The sequence below is a fragment of the Hyperoodon ampullatus genome, assembly GCF_949752795.1.
Source record: "Hyperoodon ampullatus genome assembly, chromosome: 9".
Taxonomy (NCBI): Eukaryota; Metazoa; Chordata; class Mammalia; order Artiodactyla; family Ziphiidae; genus Hyperoodon; species Hyperoodon ampullatus.
In genome coordinates this window covers 22,345,160-22,370,741 of record NC_136922.1, presented here as the reverse complement: position 1 = coordinate 22,370,741, position 25,582 = coordinate 22,345,160, and the positions used below count along the sequence as shown (strand labels likewise).

Genomic DNA, 25,582 nt, shown 5'->3' with positions numbered 1-25,582 from the left:
GAGATCCCGATGTGGCGGCGTCTGCAAAGCAGCACGAGCCCCACCGCCCGCCTCTTTTATAGCCGGTTCAGGCCCCGCCCATGGCCGGTCGCGCGCCTCATCTCTGGCCAATCGCGACCACGGGTCAGTCGAAGTGACGGTGTGCCTGGGCCTATGGGTGGAGATGGCGCCGGAGAGGAGGGACGGAAGACGCGCGTGCGCGCTGGCAGATGCAGGCAGGTTCCCGCCCGCCGCCTCGGTCTCCGCGTTGCGGTGCGGGGTCGCGCGCAGGCGACTGGGTTGGGGATGGGGCTTGGAGACCGCCCTGGTGGGCCGGTTGGGTCGGTGGGAGCCCGAGAGACATGCACCTGCCTGGGCCCGCGGCCAGGACGTCTTCCCATCGCGCAGAGGGGGCAACTGAGGCAAACGCAGGCCTCAAGGTCGCGCCGCCCGCCAAGGTCGCTCGGGGTCCAGGGCCCGTGCCGCTCTGGGAGGCCAGGTGGCTTTGGGCATCACCATTTTCCCACTGCAGATGAGGATGAGGCGCAGCCGCCGCCCTCTCTCCCTTCCCCCTTTCTCCCCTAGTCTGAAAGGTTATGAAATGCTTCCAAAATACCCTACTTTCCGAAAATATCTTGCACACTCTGCTTGAATTTTCTCCAGGAGGAAGACGTTAAAACAAGAGCCTGTCACTTCCCTGGTAGCGCAGTGGTTAAGAATCGCCTGCCAATGTGGCGACATGGGTTTGAGCCCTGGTCCGGGACGATCCCACATGCTGTGGAGCACCTAAGCCCTTGCGCCACAACTACTGAGCCTGTGCTCTAGAGCCCGCGAGCCACAACTACTGAGCCAGCATGCCACAACTACTGAAGCCCGGGTGCCTAGAGCCCGTGCTCCCCAGCAAGAGAAGCCACCGCAATGAGAAGCCCGCGCACTGCATCAAAGACCCAACGCAGCCAAAAATAAATAAATAAATTTATTTAAAAAAGAAAAGTGAATTCCCTTAGGCAAAGATATTAATAATACTTTTATTACTAGTACTAAATGCACTTATATGGCCCTGGTCTTTTGTTCGGAAAACCTTGAAAAGAAAATTTATATATCCTCTGACATTCAGAATGTTACTTAGTATCTCCAAAACCAGGATAGGGTTGTGAGAAGCAAATGAGAGTCCTTATGAAAGATGAAATCCAGTGTCTGGCATCATGCCATCGTTATTAATAATGGCATTGTGAGCCTACATCTGCCCAGAATTTATAGAGAGTGCGGTTTTGTTCTGACAACCACCCCAGAATCCCCATTTACAGATGCGGAAAGTGAGCATCCTTCATGTTAAGTAGCTTGCTCAGAGTAACCAGCTTAGGAGTATTAGCGAAGCCAGAACTCGCAACTGCGTTTTTGCCCATTCCCCAGCACCGGTGCTTTGTGACCTTGAGGAAGCTGCTTGTCCTTATCTGACACTGAAAAAATGACCCGAGGCCCTCAGGCATAAACTCTCTCACCTTCTCTCTCCTCCACCCTGAACCTTAAAGCAGTTAGGAACCCCTCCTAAGAAATAAATGAATGAATAATAAGGTCATCACTTATGACTTCCCTCACTTTACTATTCAGAGCCCTCCCTTCTCTTCACCATCATCATAGTCCTCTCACTTACTTCTTCTACCAAGAACTCAGACGGGCACCCTCCACCTGCGAGGGCTAGAGGCAGTGAGGGGAAGCCAGGCTGTGTCCTGTGCAGGCCCCAAAGACGGGGGTCTCTGTGGCAGGCACGCAGGCGTGGCCAAAAGGATCCTGTCTGCAGCCAGGCCAGCCTGGGCATTACTGACCTAAGTTAGGTGGTAAAATGTGCAGTAGTTTTTTGTTTTGTTTTGTTTTTCTCTCTCTCTGTCTCTTTGACTTATGTATGCATTTATTTTTCTTGCTGCACTGTGCGGCATGCGGGGATCTTAGTTCCCCAAACAGGGATTGAACACTCGCCCTAGGCAGTGAAAGCATGGAGCCCTTAACTACTGGACTGCCAGGGAATTCACTGCATTTTCTTTTTTGACAGCTTTTAACAAGTGAATTTCATGGTACCCAGGCTTTATTGAGATGTAGTTTACATACCATGAAATTCACTTGTTTTAAGCATACAATTCAGTGACTTTTTAGCAAATTCAGAGCAGAGCAGATATCACCACAATCTAATTTTAGAACATTTCCCTCACCCAGAAAGAACCTTGTGCCCATTTTTAGTAACTCCCTGTTTCCACCCAATAACTGCTTTTAAAATTGTGTAGTTAAAAATTGATTTAGACTTGTGGTTTCAACTGGAAATATTAAAGTTTATATATTGCAATTTTTTTTCTTTTTTTTTTTTTTCTTTTTGGCTGCATTGGGTCTTCATTGCTGCATGCAGATTTTCTCTAGTTGTGGCGAGCGGGGGCTACTCTTCGTTGTGGTGCATGGGCTTCTCATTGTGGTGGCTTCTCTTGTTGCGGAGCATGGGCACTAGGCGCATGGGCTTCAGTAGTTGTGGCGCAAGGGCTCAGTAGTTGTGGCTCATGGGTCCTAGAGTGCAGGCTCAGTAGTCGTGGCACACGGGCTTAGTTGCTCTGCAGCATGTGGGATCTTCTCGGACCAGGGATCCAACCCGTCTCCCCTGCATTGGCAGATGGATTCTTAACCACTGGGCCACCAGGGAAGTCCCTACATATTGCATTTTAACATTTAAGAGAACTTTAGGTTCAACCTATTTAAAAGTTTATCAGAATTGTTTAATGCCCAGGGAGGTTTTTTCATTGTTAATTTGGACAATGAAGTACATTAAAAGGAAACCAAATGTATTACATCTATAAATGCAGTTTAAATGTTTGAAGATATATTAAAAGAGTTCAAATCTGCCATACCTATAAAGAGACAAATATGATGTGTAAGCTGAAGAACTATGTTTTAAATTGTAGTTTAATAATTTAAATATCAGTTGTTAAAATATAACAAAATAACTCCTGAGTAGTCTTGCTACATAAGAAAAGATGCAGGACTCCAGTTCTCACGTCAGGGAACCCAGGGGACTTTACTCCTCACCCCACCACCCCGTCCTCAGCTCCAGCCCCGTCACTTCACAGCTTCACAGGTGCCACCACCTCCCTTCCCCTCCTGCATCCCCCAAGTTCATGTTCAAGATCGTCTGGCTGCCGCAAAGACTAAGGAAGGGGGAGAAAAGGAAAAGGGCAGAAGGCTCGGGAGTGGTGCCATCACAGTCTTGTTTGCAAAGCTTTCCCAGGAGCCCCACCCAGCGGCTTTCACCCTTGGCAGCAGGAATCCAGGAAGATGAATATTTTGATCTGGGCACATTGCCACCTGAGCCACCCGGCTTCTGATAGTAAGGAGGAAGGCAAGATGGCTGCTTTGGGGAGACAGCAGGCAACATCCGAGGCAACAACTATTGCTGACCCAGCAGAAAAGGGATGGACTGGGAGGGACCGGGAGTTCTCAGCCCTTAGGAAACCTGCACATCAGGGCACAGGGAGAAACCCACCTCAGCCTGGCCTGGGGGAGGACCACCCCCCCGAAACGTTGGATTTGATGGCAGGGCGGGACCGGGGTGGGGCTGCATCTGCTTAGTGAAGCCCAGATCATTCCTCATCTCCCTGGATCACCCGAGGCTGGGAAAGGTGGTGTCTGGTGTTCTCACATAAGGTGGGGAATTTCCCTAACACAGAAAGGGGCACAGTAACCAAAAAAGGGGGAAATGAGGCCTAAGTTAGTTAATTCAAGATTCCAGAAAATATCGGGTGCCATTATTACGATCGTTATTTAATTCTCATAGCAGTCCTTTGAAGTAGATACTATTATTTTGTGGGGGGGGTTGTTTTTTTTTTTTTGGCAGCGCTGAACGGCCCAGCATGCAGGAATCCTGACCAGGGATGGAACCCGTGCCCCCTGCAGTGGAAGCATGGAGTCCTAACCACTGGACCACCAGGGAATTCCCTATTTTTCCTATTTTTCACAAGAGGAGACAGAAGCTCAGAGAAGTTGAGTAACTTCCTCAAGGTCACACAGCAGCTAAGAGGTAGAGCCAGATGTCCATTCTACCTGGTTTTGGGCCCTGTGTTCCTCACCACCATGCAACATCCGGAAATTTTTTTAAATTATGGTAAAATATACATTACATAAAGTTTACCATTTTCACTGTTAAGTGTACTGTTCACAGGCATTAAGTACATTCCTATTATTGTGCAGCATTCCCACCATCCATTCCAGAACTTTTTCATCTTCCCAAACTGAAACTCTGTCCCCACTGAACACTAACTCCCCATCCCCTCCCCCAGCTCCTGACACCCACCATTCTTCTGCTTTCTGTCTCTACGAATTTGCTTGTTCTAGGAACTCCATGTGAGTGGAATCATACAATATTTGTCCTTTTGTGACTGGCTTATTTCACTTAGCTTAATGTCCTCAAGGTCCATCCATGTTGTAGCATGTGTCAGAATTTCCTTTCTCTTTGTAGCGGAATAATATTCCATTGTTTATCCATCCTTCCATCAATGGACACTTGGGTTGCCTCCATCTTTTGGCCATCGTGACAAATGCTGCTGTGAACATGGGTGAGTCCTTTCTTTCAATCTTTTTGTGTATATACTGTGAAGTGGAATTGCTGAATCAGACAATAATACTGTTTTGATTTTTTAAAGAACAGCCATACTGTTTTTTAAATTTATTTATTTATTTTTGGCTGCATTGGGTCTTTGTTGCTGCGCACGGGCTTTCTCTAGTTGCGGTGAGTGGGGGCTACTCTTCTTTGCGGTGCACGGGCTTCTCATTGCGGTGGCTTCTTTTGTTGCTGCGCACGGGCTCTAGGTGCGTGGGCATCAGTAGTTGCGGCACACGAGCTCAGTAGTTGTGGCTCATGGGCTCTAGAGCACAGGCTCAGTAGTTGTGTTACACGGGCTTAGTTGCTCCGCGACATGTGGGATCTTCCTGGACCAGGGCTCGAACCCGTGTCCCCTGCCTTGGCAGGCAGATTCTTAACCACTGAGCCACCAGGGAAGCCTGCCATACTGTTTTTCACAGCAGCGGCACCATTTTACATTCATACCAGCCATGCACAACGGTTCCAGTTTCTCCACATCCTCACCAACACATGTTATATTTTCTGTTTGTTTGTTTTTATAATAGCCGTCCTAATGGGTGTGAGGCAGTACTTCATTGTGGTTTTGACTTGCGTTTCCCTAATGATTAGTGATGCTAAGCATCTTTTCTTGTGTTTTTGGCCATTTGTGTGTCTTCTTTGAACAGAGAAACATCTATTCAAGTCTTACCTATTTTTCAATTGGGTTGTTGGCTTTTTGTTGTTGAGTTTTAGGAATACTTTACATATTCTTGATATTAATCCCTTACCGTATATATGATTTGCATATATGTTCTCCCATTCTGTGGGTTGCCTTTTCATTCTGTTGATAGTGTCATGATTTTTTTTTTTGAGTGCCCAGGTTGTATCCATTGGCTGGATCTCAGCTTTGGCTACCTGATAACTCACACTCAGTTTTGACGTGTGTGTGGGTCCGACCACCAAAGGAAGGTCAATATTACTCACAAAGCTCAGTTCTCCAAATTCCTGGGGAGATTTCAGCAAAGTTCCTGTGGTGACCATCCTGGCCTCCTCCTCTAATGCTGAAGGTGGAACTACAGCAGGTGAAGACAGAGCCAGGAGGGGAAACTGAGGCAGGGACCATTCAGTCCTCTGTCCAAGAGCAGCTACGTCATGTATAGAGCCCATAGCAAAACGAAATGTGGGGTCCCTTATTCAAAAATGGTCAAGGATTCCAAGACAGGGATGGCAGAGCATTAAACCAAGCACAGGGCCCTTCTGAGCACGGAGCCCTGTGTGGCTGCATGGGTCACATGCCCCTGATGCTGGCCCTGCCACTGCCTTTGGTGGCAAACCATCAATCCCTGGGAGCCCTAGACACAGGGGACTTTACACACACCCCCTGGCTCTTTTCCAAGAGTCATCACCAAATGCTCATGAGGAAGACGGGAGGCTGGTCCAGGAGATGGAGAAGACTCGCTGAGGCTCTGGGGGAGGAGCAGGGGTCCTGAGAGACCCTCCAAGGACAGGGGCTCTGCAGTAAGCACCTGGGAGTGACTGTCTGCCCTGGGGGATCATGAGTAAGACCTGGCCCTGAGGGTCAGGCACGTGGCGCTACTGGAGGCTGAGGGTGGACGTGCCAGGCCCTACACCGTGTACCAGTGGGGGTGTGTAAGGAGAGCTGAGACCTCCTGAAGGACAGGCACATGGGGCCTCTGAGAGCAGGGGGATCAAGAGAAACACTACAGGTGTCCCCAGGCCACACCGACTGCCAGGCAATGGCCGTCTACCACTGAGGAGGTGAAAGAGCAGAGTGAGACCACCCGCCAAGGTGCAGGGGCACAGGGCCTGCTGCAACAGACCCCCATACACTCAGATGCCAGCGCTGCCAAAGGAAGGTCTGATCCTGCTGCCTGTGGTGAGCTGAATCTAAAGCAGCAACAAAGTCCAGACTCAGCTCACCCACAGGCCAGATGGGCTGAGCCCCGCACCAACAGCCAACACAGAAGGATGTGCCATTTCCTGGGCATCCAACTCTTTACTTCAGCCTCTGCTATTCTTTACACACATTGTGCTTGGTATTCAGTGACAAATCCTGCCTGCCTGACTGCCTTTGAACTGGGGCACTGGCTTTTTCCTGTCTTTGGACTGGAACTTACACCATTGGTTCTCCTGGGTCTTCAGCTTGCTGACTCACCCCACAGATCTTGGGGCTTGTCAGCCTCCATAATCAGGTGAGCTAATTCCTCATAATAAACAAACAAACAAATACATATATCTCCTATTGGTTCTGTTTCTCTGGAGAACTCTGACTAAATGTAGACACCAAAAACAAAAACAAAAACAAACAAACTCCAAGATAACGTGACCCATCATCTAGAAAGGCAACAATCAATAGAACCAGACCCAGAGATAGCCTGTGTTATGACAAGAGACTTTAACCATGGTAAATGTGTAACAGGATATACTGCAAAGGGTGGATGATGTCACGACAGGTGGGATTTTCAACAGAGAGATAGAAACAATAAAGAAGCACCAGGGCTTCCCTGGTGGCGCAGTGGTTGAGAGTCCGCCTGCCGATGCGGGGGGCACGGGTTCGTGCCCCGGTCCGGGAGGATCCCACATGCCGCGGAGTGGCTGGGCCCATGAGCCATGGCCACTGAGCCTGCGCGTCCAGAGCCTGGAGAAGGAGAAGCCTTCAACAGTGAGGAGAAGCCTGACTGAGGAGAAGCCACAACAGTGAGAGGCCTGCGTACCAAAAAAAAAAAAAATCATGTTGTGTGTACAATCTTATTGCCTAGCTTTCAACTTAATCCTATAACATGAGCATTTAGTTTGGTTCCAACCTCCTCAATATGCCTTATCCAATGTTGGGCAAAGTTCCATGCAGTGGAAGTTCCATAATCTGCTGCGCTCCTTTATTACCAAGCACTTCTCTCTCCTGAGCTCTTTTTTATCTTTATAATAAGTATGTGGTTTCCCCATGCAAGGAAACCAGGGACCACTGGGAAAATGCCCGACCAAAGGTCAGAGGCAGGGAGAGGGCAAGGTGAGCCCTGAACAGCTTGGGCCAGAAAGCAAGAGCATTCAAGTCCAAATGGGTCGAGGAACCAGGGTATCACCTGTCAAACTCGGGTCAATTTAAGTATCAAGAAGAATAATGATAGTAGGTACGACACATTGGACAGAAACAAATCCAAGTCCACAGTGATTCTAAATAACAAAAGTGTATGTATGGGGGGGTCGCTCTTCTTCACAGAATTCCAGGCAATGCATATAGAAGGAAAGATCAAAGGAGGAAAATCACTTTGCAGTGCAATCATGGGCATCGTCAAGGACCCTCGATGGAGGCTAAAACCATGTTGAAATGATGCTGAATGTCCTTACTCTGCAGGCCACTTACAAATACAGTAGGGGAGAGGCCCCTTCACCAAGGGAGGCTGCTGGTTACCACTGAAAATAGCCAGTGATGAGACAGCTGACCTTACAACGCAACGAGGCCACTTGGGCAGGACTCCAGACTCTGAGGGGCCCTAGACACAGCAGATGTCTTCCTGGACTCCATGCACACAGAGGACTTCTGACAGACCATATAGGGGTCCTTCCTGCTTTCAACCTGTTTAGGCTGTTTGTTTCTTTTAAAGTCAGTAACAATAATTAAGAATCGTATTTACAAATAATGTATAAGATACCAATTGTTTAACAGACTTTTTAAAAAGAAACTTTTTAAAGAACAGTTTTAGGCTCGTAGGGAAATTGAGGAGAAAGTACAGATATTTCCCATATATCCCCTGTTCCCCACCCCAGCCCCTGGCCAACCTCCCCCATTATCATCATCCCCCACCAGAGTGGTGCATTTGTTACAATCAATGAAACGACACTGACACATTATAGCCACCCAAACCCGCCGTTTACATTAGGGTTCTCTCTCAGTGTTGTATTGATACATTCTATAGGTTTTGACAAATGTATAATGACATGTACCCACCATTACAGCATCACACAGAGTATTTTCACTGCCCTAAAAATCCTTTGTGCTCCACCTGTTATCTTTCAGCCCCCAACTCCTGGCAACCACTGATCTTTTTACTGTCTCCATAGTTTTGCCTTTTCCAGAATGTCATATAGTTAGAATTATACAGTATGTATTCTTTTCAGATTGGCTTCTTTCACCTAGTACTATGCATTTAAGGTTCTTCTATGTCTTTTTAAATTTTTTTATTGAAGCATAATTGATGTACAATATAACAAAAGTTACTGGTGTACAACAGACAGCTCATTTCTTTTTAGTGCTGAATAATATTCCATTGTCTGGTTGTACCACAGTTTATTTATCTCTTCACCTATTGACGGGCATCTTGGTGGCTTCCAGATTTTGGCAATTATGAATAAAGCTGCTATAAACATCTGTGTGCAGGTTTTTGTGTGGACATAAATTTTCCGCTCCTTTGTGTAAATACCAAGGAGCCCGGTGTCTTCCTTGGCAGTCCAATGGTTAAGACTCCGTGCTTCCACTGCAGGGGGCACAGGTTCAATCCCTGGTTGGGGAACTAAGATCCCATGTGCCATGTGGCCAAAAAATTTAAAAAAAAACAACAACAGGGAGCCCAGCTGCTGGATTGTATGGTAAGAGTATGTTGAGTTTTATAAGAAACCACCAAACTGTCTTCCAGAGTGGATGGACCATTTTGCATTCGCACCAGCAATGAATGAGGGTTCCTGTCGCTTTCGTGTTTTATTTTTTTATCATGAGTGTGTATTTACTGTACAAAAGCAGTGTTTCCTGCTCATGTTACAAGGAAGTCAAGCAGACGGTGACACTGTTGGCAGGTGACGGCTGCTCCACCGAGGCCTCTGCTGTCTTAGGCTCCTGCAGAGAGGGTGGGGGAGAAAAGAGCAGACACCAGCCTCCAGAAACCTCGGGCTCTGTGGTCCTGTGCGGGCTCAGTCAGGAGGAGTTTTGGCTACAGACAGAAAATACCACACGACGCTGGCTCCGGCCACGTGGACCTGCTTTGACATCAGCAGGGTTGGTTCTCCAGTCCAGCTGGCGTTACCAGAGCTTGCTCCGCCCCGCTCCACCTCGTGGTCAAATCCTGACTGCCATCCACATCCAGCCACAGGAAGGAAGAGCAGTATGGAGAAGGTGGCCCCCTCGCAGTCACCCAGTGTCCCGGCACCCAAAGGGGGCCACGAGGAGCTGCAGAGGAGCTGGGAAGGGAGCCGCTTCTCGGGGGGCGGGGGGCAGGGGTCCAGCTAGAAAGCAGGGTCACTGTGCCCGGGTCTCACTCCGCCACCAGCCATCGAAGCAGATGGCCGAACTCTTCCTCAATCAAACCAATAAATGCTCCCTGGACACCTGCTGAGTGTCCTAGAGTGGCCCTGCAGGGCACAGTCCCTAGCAGGGGACAGTCACAGGCTGAGTGGAGAAGATGCCAGCAGGAGCTCTGCGTGCTTGCGAGGCGCTTGGCGGTGGGCAGACGCGGCGGCCCTCGGGGAGAATGGGCCAGGCCGCATGCACCTCCGGAAGACAGCTTTGCATCCACCCCATTCGTTCCTGCCTTAATCTCTTCGACAAATGTTTTGGGCAGCGGAATAATCCAGGACACAGGAGAGATCTGCTCCCTGTCCTCATGGAGTTCACTGTCTCATGGGGAAAACAGATTAAAAAATTATATGATCTCCTCTGACCAAGAATGTTTAACCACGCTCTAGACTACCCTTGTAGGTGACAGGACACACAGGGGATAAAGGAGAAAGTGAACAATGCCAGGAGGGAACAACCAGGTGAATGTGGGACATTCTATAAGGTGACTTGACTGAATTGTTAAAAAAAAAAAAAAAAGAAAATCAATGTAAGGGGGAAAAAAAGGCCAAAGACTGTTCTAGATTGAATGAGACGAATAACCAGTTGCAAAACTGAACCTTGATTGAATCCCAGTTTGCAAAAAAAAAAAAAAAAAAAAAAAAAAGTGATAAAAGGCATTTTAGGACAAATGGGACCTTTGAATATAATAGGTAAAGCTATGGAATTACTGTTCGTTTTCTTAGGTGTGATAATGGTAACGTGTTTATAACAGAGAACATTCTTGTTTTTCCAAGATGTGTGCTGAAGTATTTAGAGATGAAGTGTGGGGACTTCCCTGGTGGTCCACTGGTTAGGACTCTGTGCTTCCACTGCAGGGGGCGTGGGTTTGATCCCTGGTAGGGGAACTAAGATCCTGCATGCTGCATGATGCGGCCAAAAAAAAAAAAAAAGTAGGGGGCTTCCCTGGTGGCGCAGTGTTTGAGAGTCCACCTGCCAATGCAGGGGACACAGGTTCGTGCCCCGGTCCGGGAAGATCCCACATGCCGCGGAGCAGCTGGGCCCGTGAGCCATGGCCGCTGAGCCTGCGCATCCGGAGCCTGTGCCCCACAACGGGAGAGGCCACAGCAGTGAGAGGCCCGTGTACCGTAAAAAAAAAAAAAAAAAAAAAAAAAAAGTAGGGATGAAGTGTCTCTCTGCAACTTACTTTCTGAAGCTGGCAACAAAAAAAGTGAGTGTGTGCATTAAAAAATACAGATATATGGAGGGAGGGAGAGGGAACAGTAAAGCAACAGGGCAAAATGTTGACAGTTGGTGAATCCAAAGGTTGTGTGGATGTTCACTGTACTATTTTTTTTTTTTTTTTTTTTTTTTTTTGTGGTACACGGGCTTCTCACTGCTGTGGCCTCTCCCGTTGCGGAGCACAGGCTCTGGATGCGCAGGCTCAGCGGCCAAGGCGCACGGACCCAGCCGCTCCGCGGCATGTGGGATCTTCCCAAACCGGGGCACGAACCCGTGTCCCCTGCATCGGCAGGCGGACTCTCAACCACTGCGCCACCAGGGAAGCCCTGTTCACTGTACTATTTTTTAACTTCACAAAGATAAACTATTTGATTGTCTGTAATTGATCAGCTACAATGGGGACCATGACAGCCACCCACAGGTGAACCATGGCCAGAGCAAGAGGCTCCGACTCATTCTGGAAACAGAGAGCTCCCTGGGGAAGGGGCAGTTCAACCAAAGCCTGAGCTAGGGTAAGACACTGAGAAACCCGGAAATCTTCAGACGGGGTGGGGTGTGGGGGGGCAGAGGTGCTGGTCTCTGTGGCCGGGAAGCCTGGCTGAAGGAGGTGAGGCCAGGCTGGGCTGGCTTTGGGCTAAGGAATGTGGACCTCATCCTGGGGCGTCTGGGGGCCACCTGCACCCCCTTCTGAAAACTGACCCCTCTCTCAGGAAGCGCTCATGATCCCACTCTAGTCACAGGGGCCCCCCTAGCTGAGCGAACCAGAGCCAGACCGGAAAGCAAACAGATGCTCAGTGCCTTTCTGTGGTGAGTCAACTTGAGCCAGGCTTGGAAGCTCAGGTCTGGAGAACAAACCTTTCAGAAAGGGGAGAAATGCCATCCTGGGGTGTGCGTGCCCATGTCCAGCTGTCCCTGATACTGACCAGGGTTCTTGGCCTTCCCCAATCAATAGAAATTGACCAGAGGCCAGACAAGAAATTCAGGCAAGGCTTTACTGGGGCCCCTGCTGCAGCAGCGGGGAGAGAACAAGTACGAGGTTCCCTTGCTTGCTCCCCCAGGCGGGGCCAAGCTGGTTCCTTATATGGGGTGAGGGTAGGGGTGTGTCCAGGGGTCAAGCTTAGGTGGTTTGCCCACCCCTTTGGTGGTGCTGCGCGCAGGGGGCATGCACAGTACCCTGCTTTCGCTTCTGACACCCTGTTTTTGCTCCTGGCTCTTCAGAAGTGGCAGTTGGATTTTTTTTGGTCTTTTTGTCCATAATTTGCCCCAAGATGGTTCCGAGTGGGTCATGGTCACTTGCAACCTGGGTCGTGGCTAACACCCCATGGAGAGGGTTTCAGTAGAGGAGCACCCTGGCCAGAAAGAGTTGGGTGTCGGAGGCTGAGGAGCAGTGTTAATCACTGTTAGTCATAACTAGGAACAACTTAGTTAAATGAAAATAAAAACATGAGCTTTAAGGGTCAGTTAACCAAGGGGTGCAGACCTATGATTCACTTATATCAGGTCCAAGACCAGGCTAAATTCATCTCTGGTGATAGGGGCCAGAACAGCAATAGCTGAGGGGGTGGGGGGAATGGTGGAAACATCTGTCTTCACCTGGACAGTAGTTCCACAGGTGTATGACCTTAGAGAACTCAGTTCTGTATGTCAAGTTAAAAAAGTGGATCAGGCCAGTGGCCAATGACTCCCAACACAAAAGGTAAATGGTAAAAAAAAGAAAAGAAAAAAGGCTTCAGCAGTCCCTGGGCCCATGAAACACTCCCTTGATCCTGTCTAGAGACTTCTCCCTCCAACCATTGCCCTGACGTCCTTGCTTCTCTCATAGAACCTGTGGCAGGCAGGATGAATGGTCTCAGGGGCCACCCAAGCTTGAAAGGTTAAGGAGGACAGGGCTGCAGGGGGTAGAGCTAAGGGGGCAGGGGTGGCAGCCCCTTGCTGCAGGGAGAGGACACAGGCCACCGAGCCTGGAGCGAGAGGCCAGGAACGTGGCAGTGCTGCTGGCAGGGAGCTGCCGAGAAGAAACACTCAGGAAGCATTCCCTCCTCTGCAGTGTTTACAAGGGTGGGATAAAGATTAGTATAAGCCTTTAAATGGTAGGATTCACCCATGAAGGCATCTGGACCCAGACTTTTCTGTGTTGGGGGAGGTTTGATTATTGATTCAATCTCCTTACTTGTAGGTCTGTTCATATTTTCCGTTTCTTGTTGGGTCAGTTTTGGTAATTTGTGTTTCTCGGAATTAGTCCATTTCATCTAAGTTATCTAATTTGTTGGTGCACGATTGTTCATAGTATTCTCTTATCCTTTTAAGGTAAGGTCAGTAGTAATTTCCCCAAGTTTCATTTCAGATTTTAGTCATTTGTTTCTTTTCCTTTAGTCAATCTAGCTAAAGGTTTGTTCATTCTGTTGCTTTTCAAAGAAACAACTTTTGCTTACGTTGATTCTCTATTGTCTTCCTATTCCCTCTGTTCTAATAGTTATTTCCTTCCTTCTGCAAGCTCCTGATTTAGTTTCTTTTTTCTACTGCCTTCAGTCCTAGTTAGGTTAACTGAGTTTTTTGCTTTTTTTTTTTTTTTTTTGTAGTATTCATTCATTCGGCTGTGCTGGGTCTTAGTTGCGACATGCAGAATCTTTACTTGGGCATGTGAACTCCCAGCCACAGCACATGGGATCTAGTTCCCTGACCAGGGATCGAACCTGAGCCCCCTGCACTGGGAGCATGGAGTCCTTGCCACTGGACCACCAGGGAAGTCCCTCTTTCTAAATGTAGACGTTTACAGCTATAAATTTCCCTCTTTACCACTGCTTTCATTGTCTTTTAGATTTTGGTGTGTAGTGTTTTATCTTGTAATTTATTTGTGATTCTCCTTTGACCCTCTGACTGTTCAAGAGTGTTCATTTACACACATTTGTGAGTTTTCGTTTCCCTTCTCTTATCTAGCTTCATTCCACTGTGGTCAGAGTAGGTACTTTGTATGATTTCAATCTTTGTAATTTATTGAGGCTTGTTTTGCGGCCTAACGTGTGGTCTCTCCTGGAGAACGTCCCACATACACTTAAAAATAACGTGTACTCTGCTGTTGTTGGGTGTTCTGTCTGCCTGTCAGGCCTAGTTAGCTTTTTAAGTTGCATATTTGGTACGTTCGTAAGAACATATAACACGAAGCATGAGGTGAAAACCCGTGAAACCACCGCTCCCCTTGAGGGTCAGAGCACCACTGACACTCTCCCCAGACGCACCCCTGTGCTATCCCCACAGGGAGCACTGTGGCCACTGTGTTGACCGCCTTGCTCTCCTTCCTGTTGCACGTGTGCAGATCCCATGAAATGTAGACCTGGTGTCACGCTTTATAAAAACGGCATCACACTGCGTGAACTCCCACACCTTGCTTTCATCCCGTGCTGTTTGACAAGAGGTGGCCATGGTGACGTCGGGGCTGGGGCGCCCCTCAGATCTTTCCCCACCTCTCTGTGGGTGGAGTCCGAGCAGCCCATCTCCCGATCTCTCCACTCCACCCAGCACGTCACAGGCCAAGGGTGCAGAGCTGCCCCCCCAACAGTGGGACGGCGCTTCCAGCTGTGCCTAATAATATCCCCCAGAAAGGAGCCCCCCACCCCCCGGGGGTGGGCTCTGCTGGGTCTGGGCTTCTGGGCAAACCCCGGGGCCTGCCTCTTGGCTCCCTGCAGCACTGGGGGCGCTGTTCCTCTCTCAGCCTCTCTCCACTTCCGTCCCCTCAGCCAGAAAAGCCAGAGGCAAGGCTGCAGAGGGACAGGAAGGCCCACATCTGGGGTTCCAGAATGTCACCGGGCAACATGAAGCCCGCCCACACCGGACGCTCCCCCCACGGCAGGTGTCCGGGGGCGCCCTCCCTCCTCCCCGACGGGACGCGTAAGCCTTTTCTGCTGGACAGGAAGGCCCTCGGGGAGGCTCGGGCAGCTAGCACCCAGACGAAGGCACTCGGTCCGGCCCCTCCTGAGGCCTCTGGCCCCATAGCTGGCTCCCTGCCTGAGGCAAGCCCACGCGGTGACGTGGTGGCAGATGCGTCTCCCAGCCCCGGTGACACTTCACCAAACAGCTCTCCTGCCAAAGCCAACTTGGGAAATTCCAGGGACAAGGAAATTTACCCGGGGTTGCAAACAGCTGGGCCTTGGCTTGGAGCAGGGAGCCCCGCCCGGGCGCGGGACGCAGGTGGAGCAGGAAGGAGAGACTCGCCAGGTCCACCACGAGGGAGTCCTTTAATAGAGACGGGTGGCAGGGGACACAGCTCGGCCCTGCACCTGCAGTGCGGTGGCTCCTCCCCAACCTGGCGTGGCCCCAGGGTGGACATGGGAGAGGTGTGGTTTTAAAAAACACAGCGAGACCAATTCTTCACTTTCACAGAGAAGGGGAATGTGGGGGGGCCGAGTCCGAGCCCCGCCTCCAGCAGGAGGGAGCTTGCTGCCGCCCACCCCTCCCCCTCTGCGCACAGCGAGGGCAGGAGCCCCCGGCTGCAAAGGGGCCCAGCCACCCTACATCTGTCAGCATCTCTACGCTACGTACGCTGTTGTGTCGAGGCCCCACCCCCAGCGTCAGCCTGAAGCCTCGGGTGGGAGGAGGGAACCCCCGCCCCCGGCCCCTGCCACAAGGAGGCTGGGCGAGACGGAGCCCCGGGACAGAGCAGCCCCGCTCCTCACCGGCCCAGGGCCAAGGGGTCATTTAAGTAAAAAGGTCAACGCTGGACAAGATGCAGGCCTGTGAGAGCAGGCAGGGGTCAGGGGGCCTGGGGCGAGGCTGAGGGGCCAGGGGCGGCAGGTGTGCATGAACCAGGCAGGGCTGGACAAGCATGGGTGGGGTGCGGATGGGGCAGGGACAAGGGCGGGGCTGGGGATCTCATCAAAAACAGTTCTGCAGCTGCAAACCGGGCCAGCGAGCACCACCGCCCAGGGGTCCCCTCCCAGCCAGTGCAGGGCCAGGCGTCGGGGCGCGTCCCGGCTCCAGGTGTACGTGTGGGGAGGGCCGCTGGTGTCGGGGGGCGCCGGGCTGGAGAGGAGGGTGTGTGACATCTGCAGGCATGTCCCCGTCGGCCAGGTGGTCGACAGGATCAGTTGTTCTCGAAGAGAGCGAGCAGGTCGTCATTGCTGTTTGAGGGGAGGTCGGGGGGGCCCAGGTAGGACAGCAGCTCGTCAGGGTTAGTCAGCTCTGGGAGCAGCTGAGGACAAAGCAAACCCGCCAGCTTTGGGCCTGGGTCCCCAGCCGGGGCCCCGGGCCCAGCAGGGATGCGGAGCACCCCTCACCCTGACACAGGCTGGCACTGGAGCCCCTCAGCCTGCTCTGCACAGGGGCTCTTCCAGCAAACAACTGCTCTGTGACCAGGAATCACTTGTGACAAGCTGTCCAAGGACAACATGGGACACCCAGGACCGTGAGGGGTCCCTAACGTGAACAGGGCGAATGCAGAAGGTGGGATCCCGCTCCCTGGGATTTTCTGCTTTGAGCTGTGCTTTCTCCATTTTTTCACGTTGAACTTTGTATTCATTTATCATGGTCAAGGGACAGTCACCTGTCTTTTATGCCCTGATTCTGGCTCACATACCACCTGTGAGTCAGACAGGTCAAATCAGACCCTAAGGCCAGGGTCACCAGCTACAAGCCAAGTCTTCTCGGGGACTCTGCCCATGCCACGGTGGCACCCAGGTCCCCAGGGCCAGATGTCTGGACACAATCACCCCACGGCTACTCTGGATACCTCACACTCGTCAACAAAAGCGCTGACATCACCCGACCAGCTCTCCCTGCGTCTGGAAGTCACGGTGGTATCACTGTCCTCCCTTCTAGGAAGCATGTGGACCCTGGGATGACAGATAAGCCACACCCCAGCCCCGGCTCCAAGTGCTCCCCAGCACGGGGCCCAGTACTCACGTCCAGGCCCGGTTCCGGGGCCTCCCCTGCCCCAGACACGGGGGGCCCCATCATGCCTGTGGCAGCACTGAAGGCCAGCTCACCGATGGGACCCGAATTCACTGGGCCCAGGGGCTGCCGGGATGCCGGGGGAGGGTTTGGATGGTGCAGCTGGGGCCCTGGGGGGCCTCCAAGGTTGGGGGCGTGCAGCCCCGGAGGCCCAGGGTTATGGGCCGGGTCCAGGTGACCCGCTGGTGCCATCTGAAGGAGGAGAGAAGAACCTAGTAAAATGGCCCAAGGGCTCTCTGGGTGTACAGCTCCTCAGCCCCCCGACTTGGCACTGACCTGGCCTGGGAGGCAGGGGGCAGATTTCTCCGGTGTCAGGAGGCTGCTGGGAATGTCGGATTGATAGGAGACAGGGGGTGGCCCCGGGGTGAACTCAGTAAGGGTCGGGGTGCTGGGTGTGGTGGGCGGGAAGGAGTCGGGGAACGTCCCGGGTCCCAGGAAGCTGGAACCTGAGAGAGGAGAGCCAGGTCCAGGTGAGGGCAGGGGGCTCATGCCGGTAGAGCACGGAAACAGGCCAGCCACAGCGTGGGCAGGACTCACTGAGCTCACCCAGATAACGTCTGACTTTATGGAAGTTGCTATTCGGCAAAGGGCATTTCTTCTCATTGCTGCTGGGGGAACTGGCTGATGACACTGCCAGGAGGCTGCGAGGGGACAGGAATGGGACCCACCACACCCAGACACTCCCACACGCGTGGTCGGACGGGGCCGGTCCGTGGAAGTGTGCCGGCACAGACCTTTGTTCCAGACTACTGGGGAGGTGCGTGCAGCTGCAGCCGGAGGCCCTGCTGCCCACCCCCGCCGGCTCGGCCGAGGCTGCGCCTATGCCACCAAGTCCCCAACCAGGCCCCCAGGCTCGTGGCCCTCGGAGTGACACGTCACAGGCGGCAGACTGGGGGGAGAGGACGCATCATTTGCCCAGGGCCGCCTGTTTCTAGGGCGAGCACCCTGTACTCACCCTGGCTGGGGTAATCGCTGGCGGCCGGGGCTGAGGGGGGCTGGAGGGGGGCGAAGGGCGCGGCCCCAGGGCCCAGGGCAGCGATCATCTCCATCACGCTGGGCATGAGCACGTGGGCGGGGCTCACGGTGCGGCAGCGCTTCAGCGCCGGCCCGTCCGGCTCCTCCTTGACGTGCACGTCAGGCTTCACAGGCACCGGCTTCCAGCTGCACGTGGGGTCGATGGTGATCTCCTCATAGTCAGAGCTGGGCGGGGACACGCGGGGCTGGTCACCACCGGTCCCGCTGCCTCTCCTGGCCCTGGGCCATTTTTAGGCAGACCTCCCACTCAAATGCTCGCGGCCACCCAGCACGTTCCACGTGCAGGCCTGGGTCGGATGTGGATTCCGTCCACGGCCTGGAGTCGAGCCCGCTCCACGCCGGATCCGCATGGGGTGTCTCCCCACCTGTCCCAGGGCTGCCCTCTGCTGACCAAAGACGCTGGGGTTGCAGGAAAGGAGACTCACTTCTGAATGTAAATGAGGATGCCCAGCATGTACTGGTCCACCTCCAGGCCCTCCAGCAATGCCGTCTTGCTGTAGAAGACCAAGGGGACACACAGTTCAGAGGGCTGGCCCAACCTCCTCCCGGGCACAGGCCCTGTCACGTCTCAGCCCCCGGTGTGAGGTAACCCTGCGTGACGTCGCTGCCCTGAGCCACTCCATCCCTCCTAGCCTGTGCTGTGAGCCCCACACCTGGCTTGTGGAAGGAAACGCCCATTAACAGCCTCAGAGGAAGTGTCACCGGCTCCCAGAGCCGTGGGGACCGTCTCTGACACACTCACTTGCACACGGGGCACCTCCAGGTCCCTCGCTCACAGTTGAGCTGTAAATAGGACTCCAGGTCGAAGCACTGCAGAGAAAGGTCGAGACAGTTCCTCACACTGGGACTGGGGCAACCAGGCCATGCCCTGTGGTTTCAGGAACTTGGGGCTTATTTACTGCACGTGTGAGAAGGCTCGGCTCCCAGGCTTTTACCACGGCATCATCCTAACAGATGTAAAGAGACGGGACAGCCTACGCAGCCCTCCCTGGGAACGACGTGTGGCCAAAGCAAGAACTGGGCAGCTGTGCTGACAGGGAATGACCTCCAGGACGTGGTGTGGAGGAAAAACATGGCACAGAGCGACGTTTACCGCTTATGTAACCAAAAGGTGGGCGGGGGTGGTGGTGGTGGTGGTGGTGGAGGGTGTGTGCGCACGTACTTGTCTGCACTCAGAGCGTTTCTGCAGACAAACAAAGGCGCTGCTCCTGGGGGCAGGGCGGGGAGAGGACAGCACCCTGCACCCGGGATGCGTTTAAAATCGGAGCCCCGAGAACGCAGTAAAACGGCTGTTATACTTAGAATAATATTAGAAGAAACAAAAGCTCAGTCTGAGGGGAGAAGGCAGGGGAGCCAGGCCACCTGCCCACTGGCCGGCCTATCCTGTCACCTGCCAGCCAAGGTGCTCAGAGGCCACACCCGCTGAAGGCAGTTAAAGGGCAACGGAAGTTCTGGCGAAGCTCTGCAGTGGCCACCTACCTGAATGTGGCGACAGTCGTGGCCTCGGGCAGGGAGCTGGATCCTGCGGAAGGTGATGGGGCACTTGAGAGACACCTTGATGGCCGTCTGCTCCACCCCGTCCTCTCCGTTGGGCCCAGGGGTGCCAGGGATGGTGCCGCTGCTGAAGTTCCGCTTTACTGACATCGACAGGGGAAAGGAGGACGTGGGTGAGGGTCGCCAAGCGGGACCCGGCCACTGCTGTCTCAGCACCTCCGAGGGGCGTTCCAGGGCTGACTGCCACTCCGTGCACGCAGCCCCCGCCCCAGAGGAGGCAGCCTTGTCTGTCACGGGGCCGGCTGCCTGGGGCCACGGAGAGCAAGGGCCACTTACTCTTGGTGATGCAGTGCTCGGCAGGCAGGAGGCGCTTCTTGAGGAGACCCTGCAGCACCGAGCGGACGGACGGCCGGTGCACCAGCTGCAGCACGAAGAGGTGGGACTGCAACAGGAGGATGCGGTCAGCGGGACGTGGCCCGGGGAGGCGCAGCGCAGACCCGTGCTCCTCTTTTTTTTTTTTTTTTTTTTTTTTTTTTTATAATAGTGTTTATTTTTACTTGTTGACAGTTTGCTTTATCTATTTATTTATTTTTGGCTGTGTTGGGTCTTCGTTTCTGTGCGAGGGCTTTCTCTAGTTGTGGAGAGCGGGGGCCACTCTTCATCGCGGTGCGCGGGCCTCTCACTATCGTGGCCTCTCTTGTTGCGGAGCACAGGCTCCAGACGCGCAGGCTCAGTAATTTTGGCTCACGGGCCCAGTTGCTCCGCGGCATGTGGGATCTTCCCAGACCGGGGCACGAACCCGTGTCCCCTGCATCGGCAGGCAGACTCTCAACCACTGCGCCACCAGGGAAGCCCCGTGCTCCTCTTCTGGCTAATGCACAGGCAGGCCACCTGCTGCCCCTCCCCGGGGAGCCCAGGGGACGAGGCCCACACCTATCTGGAAAGCTCACTGTGTGTCTGCACCAACCACGGCCTCTCTGTCGAAACACAATTATCTGAGAGGCCCCTGAATGTGCCCTGCCTACAGCACCCACGTTTATCTACGCGGGTCCAAGTGAAAACATCCCAGAACTGCATCGGGGCTGCCCCGCCTCTGCCCCGTCCCACCCGGGCTGATGAGTGCTGTGCAGCTAAGTGCACCCTGCCTCTTCTAGTCCTGGATCCGGAGCCTGCTGGAACCTGAGTGACTCCTTAACAAAGACTCAGGGTCAGCTGGGACTCAGGACCCTGTGAGCTTCCTCCAGGAAAGAGGCAGGCTCAGCTAGTTTCTCTTACATAATTAACATGAGCATCAAATTTAGTCACTGAACCTAACCCGAAAGCAGCGAGGGCATTTTTATTTGAGACCCTTTACTTACAAGGCCCAGGATGGGAAGGAGGAGAGCCAGTGCCTTTTTCTCTAGCCATGACGCCCCCAACCCAGCCCCGTGGAGGGCACTCACGCAGCAGCAGGCCGTGACGGTGATCTGGATGGTGTTGCGGCCCGGCTGGCACACGTGCTTCAGGTAGAGGGGCTTGTGGGAGGTCTTGTTGTCGCCGCGCTCGATGGTGAGCGGGGTGGCGTTGACGCTGACCTGCACCGAGGCCGGCCAGTTGGTGTTCATCTGCCGGTCCTCGTGGTGGTAGCACTTGAACTGCAGCTCCAGGTCCGGCCTACACGGGGAGGATGGATGCTGAGAGCGAGGGGGCAGTGCGAGGGGCTGCGAGCTGGGGGCAGGCGCCCGCTCACCTCAGCATTAGGGTCTTGTAGACGGAGTCACGGAGCTGGAAGGCGTGATTGCTCACGGCCAGGTTGTGCTGCAGGCGGAAGGGCTCCAGGACCACCCCGTCCCGCACAGGGAAGGTCAGCCGCAGCTCGTCACAGGGGCCGCTGCCTGGAAGCAGGCCATGCCGGTGTGAGCAGGCCACCTGCGGGATGGCCACCAGGCCGAGCGGCCTGCCCCCGCCCCATCGCAGGGGTCATGGCCCCTCCTCCCCTTCCATGGGGCTGGGGCTTGGGCAGCATCTCTCCTGGGACCCTGGGTTCGGCCTCCACCTCCAACGGGAACAGATCTTGGTGTCCCGCCATTCTGTCCTGCTTCAGTATGATCCCTGAATCATGACCGGAGAACATGCCCCACCAACCCAGAAAGATAGCGCCTCTGGGGCTTTCAGAGGGGGTAGGAGGCAGAAGAGGTGTGAACGGGCCACCTCCCGTCACCCTAGTGCTCAAGCTAGGGTTTTAGGACCCCCAACTGCTGCTGCAGTGGTCTCCCGGAAAGCAGGAGTTCTTAACCAGGAGTGGGCTTCAGGGGGCCCCTGAAACCATACACAAAACTTTGTGCACATGGCTATTTTTCTACAGAGAAGATGGATGCCTCAAATGGATTTGCAAAGAGCTCCATTAATAGAAAATGAAGGTGAAGGCCCCCCACCCCTGGCCAAGGTCCCTGCAGGACTCTCTGGAGCCCTGCCCATCTGCCCTGAGAGCAGACCTCACTCACCGGGTGGTGACGGGTGCAAGCTGCTCACGCTGGGCTTGAGGTCGGGCAGGAAGGGCGACTTGACCTCCTGGCTGGTGGACATGTAGGGGATGCTGCTGCCGGGGGTCATGGGCGGCGTGGGGCTCCCTGGCAGTGGGGAGCTGGGGTAGCCGGGGATGGAACGGGCGGGCTGTGGGGTTGAGCAAACAGTCAAGGTGGAGTGGTGTAGGGGTGGAGTTTGTTCTTGGAGCGCCCAATGGGAACAGTCAGACCAGGAACGGGCAGGGAGTCCACGCTTCCTCCTGCCTGGGCGCCCTCTCTCCAGGCACCCACCCCATGAGTCTGCCGCCCGCCTGCCCCGCCGCCCATACCCCACTCAGGCTGGGCTGGTTGTAGCTGACGCTCCCCCCGTTGAAGCTGGCACCCTGCCCGCTGAACTGCTCTGCGGGCCGCAGGAGAGAAAACCGTGTGTGCCTGGGACTGCCGCCTGCCCCTGAGCCAGGGTCCTGGACTTGACCCTAGGAGAGGGCTGGGGACGGGGGGCCCACCACACGCACAGGTATTGGCTTCCTTCTTCTTTGTACACTTTTTGTGTCTTCTAAATAATCTACAGGGAGCACGTGCTGATTTCATAATTTTAAGAATGACCACTACAGAAAAAGAGCTGACCCCACGCATCAGAGGGGTTTACGAGGAAGCCACAGAAAGGCTGAAAGGACACAGGTACACACACCTCCTCTCCGCCCTCCAGCGGCACTCTTATCGCTCGGGCCCCTCCCCTCATGAGCTCCTGGCCCCTCTGGCCTGTGCCCTCGCTGGGCTTCTCTGCAGCAAGCAGAGGGGATGGGGACATTGTCCCTAAAGGACACTCAGGTGGCATGGGTGCCTGCCTGCTGCTCCGTACACCGAATCTCACAGAGGGGCCTTTTGTACCTGGACTCCCCTCCTGGGAGCTGCCCTACGCTGATCAGGGCCCCCAGGAAGCTCCTGGCTGCTCGGCCACCCAAGCACACGCGAGCCCACTCGCCAGCCCCGGCTGCCTCAAGGTCCGCCTGTGTCCCGCAGGGCTTGGCGTGGGCCAACAGGGGCTGCAGAGGCCCGGGAGGAGCGGCCCTACCTTGTAGTGCAGTCCCGCGGGGCTGGGGGTGGACAGGGACTGGCCCGCACCCTGCTGCAGGGGCAGCCTGTGCCCAGGGTAGGAGGACGGGGCAGGGGGCTGCCCGGGGCCAGGCGCGTACTGGGTGGCGGCGGGCGTGTACTGGCCTCCTGGCAGGTACTGCTGCCCGGGATACACCTGAAGGAGGAAAGAGGCAAAATGGCCAGGAGAAGAGGCGTTGGGGAAGCCCGTTCCCGGGGAGGGATGGCGGTACCCACGCTGTCAGGCACAGCCGGTTCTCCCTCCACACAACGGCTCTGAGGGCACTCGGGGTGGGGGGCCTGACCACTCACCTCACTGGAGTAGGCTCTCTTGACGCCCTGTCGGGGCAGGGGCTGGGCCTGGGGGGGCCCAGGGTACCCGTGCTGGGGCAGGCGCTGCCCTGCATACAGGGGTGCCAGGCCCGCTGCCCGGGTGGGGTTCATGCCCATGGGGCTCATGCCGGAGGGGCCCATCAGCCCTCCCACACTGGCAGGGTTCATGCTGCTGGGGACACTGGGCCCCCGGGGACCGCCGTGCTGCAGGAACTGGCTGTTAAAAGACTGTCCGGCCCCCATCTGGGAAGAGAAGAGAGGAACCATCCAGGCCTTACCCACCGCTGTGGGCGCCAGCCTTGTGCCCATCCCCTGCAGGCAGGCTCCCCCTAGCCCCCCACCCCGGCCCGGGTCCTCTCCCCTCAGCTCCCCACTCCTTTCCCGCCTCATCTTCATCGGCCCCGGCAAACAGAGTGCGTGTCCCCAAGGCCTCAATCCTGGCTGCCTGACAAGTCCCTGCCTTCTGGACCAACGCACACGGGCCACACAGGAGGAGCTGCGGGGCCTCACCGCTCCGTACTGGCTCAGCTCCTGGCTCTGCTTCTCCTGGAGGGCGGCCACGGTGGCCGTGGCCGTGGCCGTGGCCGTGGCGGCGGCAGCAGCCACGGCAGCAGCCGCCGCTGCTTGAGTGAAGTCGGTGGAGGGCCGTGCGGCGTGTGAGGGGAGGCCCAGGCCCCCCGGCCCCCCTGGGCCGCCCGCATACCTGTAACAGACAGACGGCTCGGCTCAGAGGCGCTCCCCTGCCATCTCCCGGGGGGTACACAGCACCCGAGGGGAGCCCCATTCTTTCCCACACACCCCCCTCCTCAGCTCGGGAGCCGGCAGGAGCCGCAGAGATGCAACGTTCAACACATCAGTGTCACACAGCTCCCAGGCGCCCAGCAAGTTAGCAGCGTCGACCCCAGAGGGCTCCTAGCACGCCTGCCAGGGGAGGGGTCCTGCTTACCCAGTGGTGAAGCCAGGGCCCCCGGGGTAGCCCCCGCGGCCGTACACCCCTTGCTGCACGTAGCCCTTGTTGGCACCGCCCTCACCGAACGCCTGCTGTCCCAGGCACTGCGGGGAGTTCAGGGCAGAGCTGCCGCCTGCCATGCCAGGCATCATGGAGCTGCCGGGGGGGCTCCCTGCGGGGCCCATAGGGTTCCCCAAAACCTACAAGGAAGCAAGAATCACCAAAGGACACCATCCAAACAACTTGCTTCGTGCCGTGGTTCTAAAGTGCTGGAAAGGAGAAGCCGGGCAGGTGAGGAGGTGGAGGTGGGGGCAGAGGGGAGGGTGGTCCAATGGGGGGGGCAGCTGCTCACAGGTGGGGGGTGGAGGCCAGGTGAAGACAGGAGGAGGAGATCCCACGCCACGTGTGGAAGAACTGGTCTCTGAGGACGTGGGAGACTCAGGAAGCCCTGGCTCCACTTCTCCGAGATCTGAGGGGGGCTCTGGTGCCCCTCAGGGCGGGGCCCAGGTGTGGGCTCACCTGGCTCTGAGCCGCGTTGCCAACTCCCCACACGGTTGTGACCACGGACAGCGATCCTGCTGGCTGAGTGGCACTCTGTTGCCAAGGCACCGCCTCATAAGCAAATGGACCATCACTGCAAGGACAGGGGCAGGCGGGGAGGCTCGGTCAGGAGGCCGCAGGTGCCTGGAACCCCGCCTGGGAAGAAGCGAAGGCTGGGAGCAGAGGGGTCCCGCTCTACCCCCCACCCGTGTCCTGGGGCCCGAGAGGGGAGGGCAGCAGGAGACCCCACTCACCCGTGTGGCGCGGGGGGCAGGGCGGGTTTCATGGGGTTCATGGGGTTCATTGGCTTGGGAGCAGCCTAAAGGCCAGGTCTGTGGGTGGCAGGAAGCAGCCCTCACTGGCGCTTATGTGGGACTCAGATGCTCTGGCTGCTGGGACAGGAGGGAAGGAAGTCAGTGGAGATGCCGCCGGGAGACCCCTATCAGCACCAAGCCCCGTCCTTCCTCTGCTCCAACAGATGAAGGGTAGGGCAGGTGAGACCGGGACCCAGGGGCCCGCTCAGGGGGCTCAGGGCAGCCCGGCATTGGCCCTACCCACACCGCCCACCCTGGCAGATCTCTGACCTCCCC

The 25,582-nt window shown here is 55.2% G+C and overlaps 1 protein-coding gene across 4 annotated transcripts; it reads right to left on the bottom strand.

Annotated features, from left to right (window-relative positions):
• Positions 1-15,312: 15,312 nt before the first annotated feature.
• ZMIZ2 (zinc finger MIZ-type containing 2) lies at positions 15,313-25,296 on the bottom strand (the record flags this gene model as incomplete). 4 transcript variants are annotated; one of them, XM_079711321.1, is made up of 17 exons in its annotated part: positions 15,313-16,284; positions 16,995-17,234; positions 17,319-17,488; positions 17,998-18,242; positions 18,503-18,571; positions 18,820-18,887; positions 19,557-19,714; positions 19,908-20,013; positions 21,014-21,224; positions 21,301-21,441; positions 22,051-22,223; positions 23,151-23,327; positions 23,483-23,746; positions 24,014-24,206; positions 24,450-24,652; positions 24,972-25,086; positions 25,247-25,296. In XM_079711321.1, the coding sequence occupies 17 exons, from the start codon at positions 25,294-25,296 to the stop codon at positions 16,177-16,179; spliced, it is 2,691 nt and encodes an 896-aa protein (XP_079567447.1). In that variant the 3' UTR covers positions 15,313-16,176. The 4 variants fall into 4 exon arrangements, with proteins under 4 accessions (XP_079567447.1, XP_079567446.1, XP_079567449.1 ...); XM_079711320.1 differs by having other exon boundaries at positions 21,301-21,445; positions 22,055-22,223; XM_079711323.1 differs by having other exon boundaries at positions 24,450-24,556.
• Between the last annotated feature and the right edge of the window lie 286 nt (positions 25,297-25,582).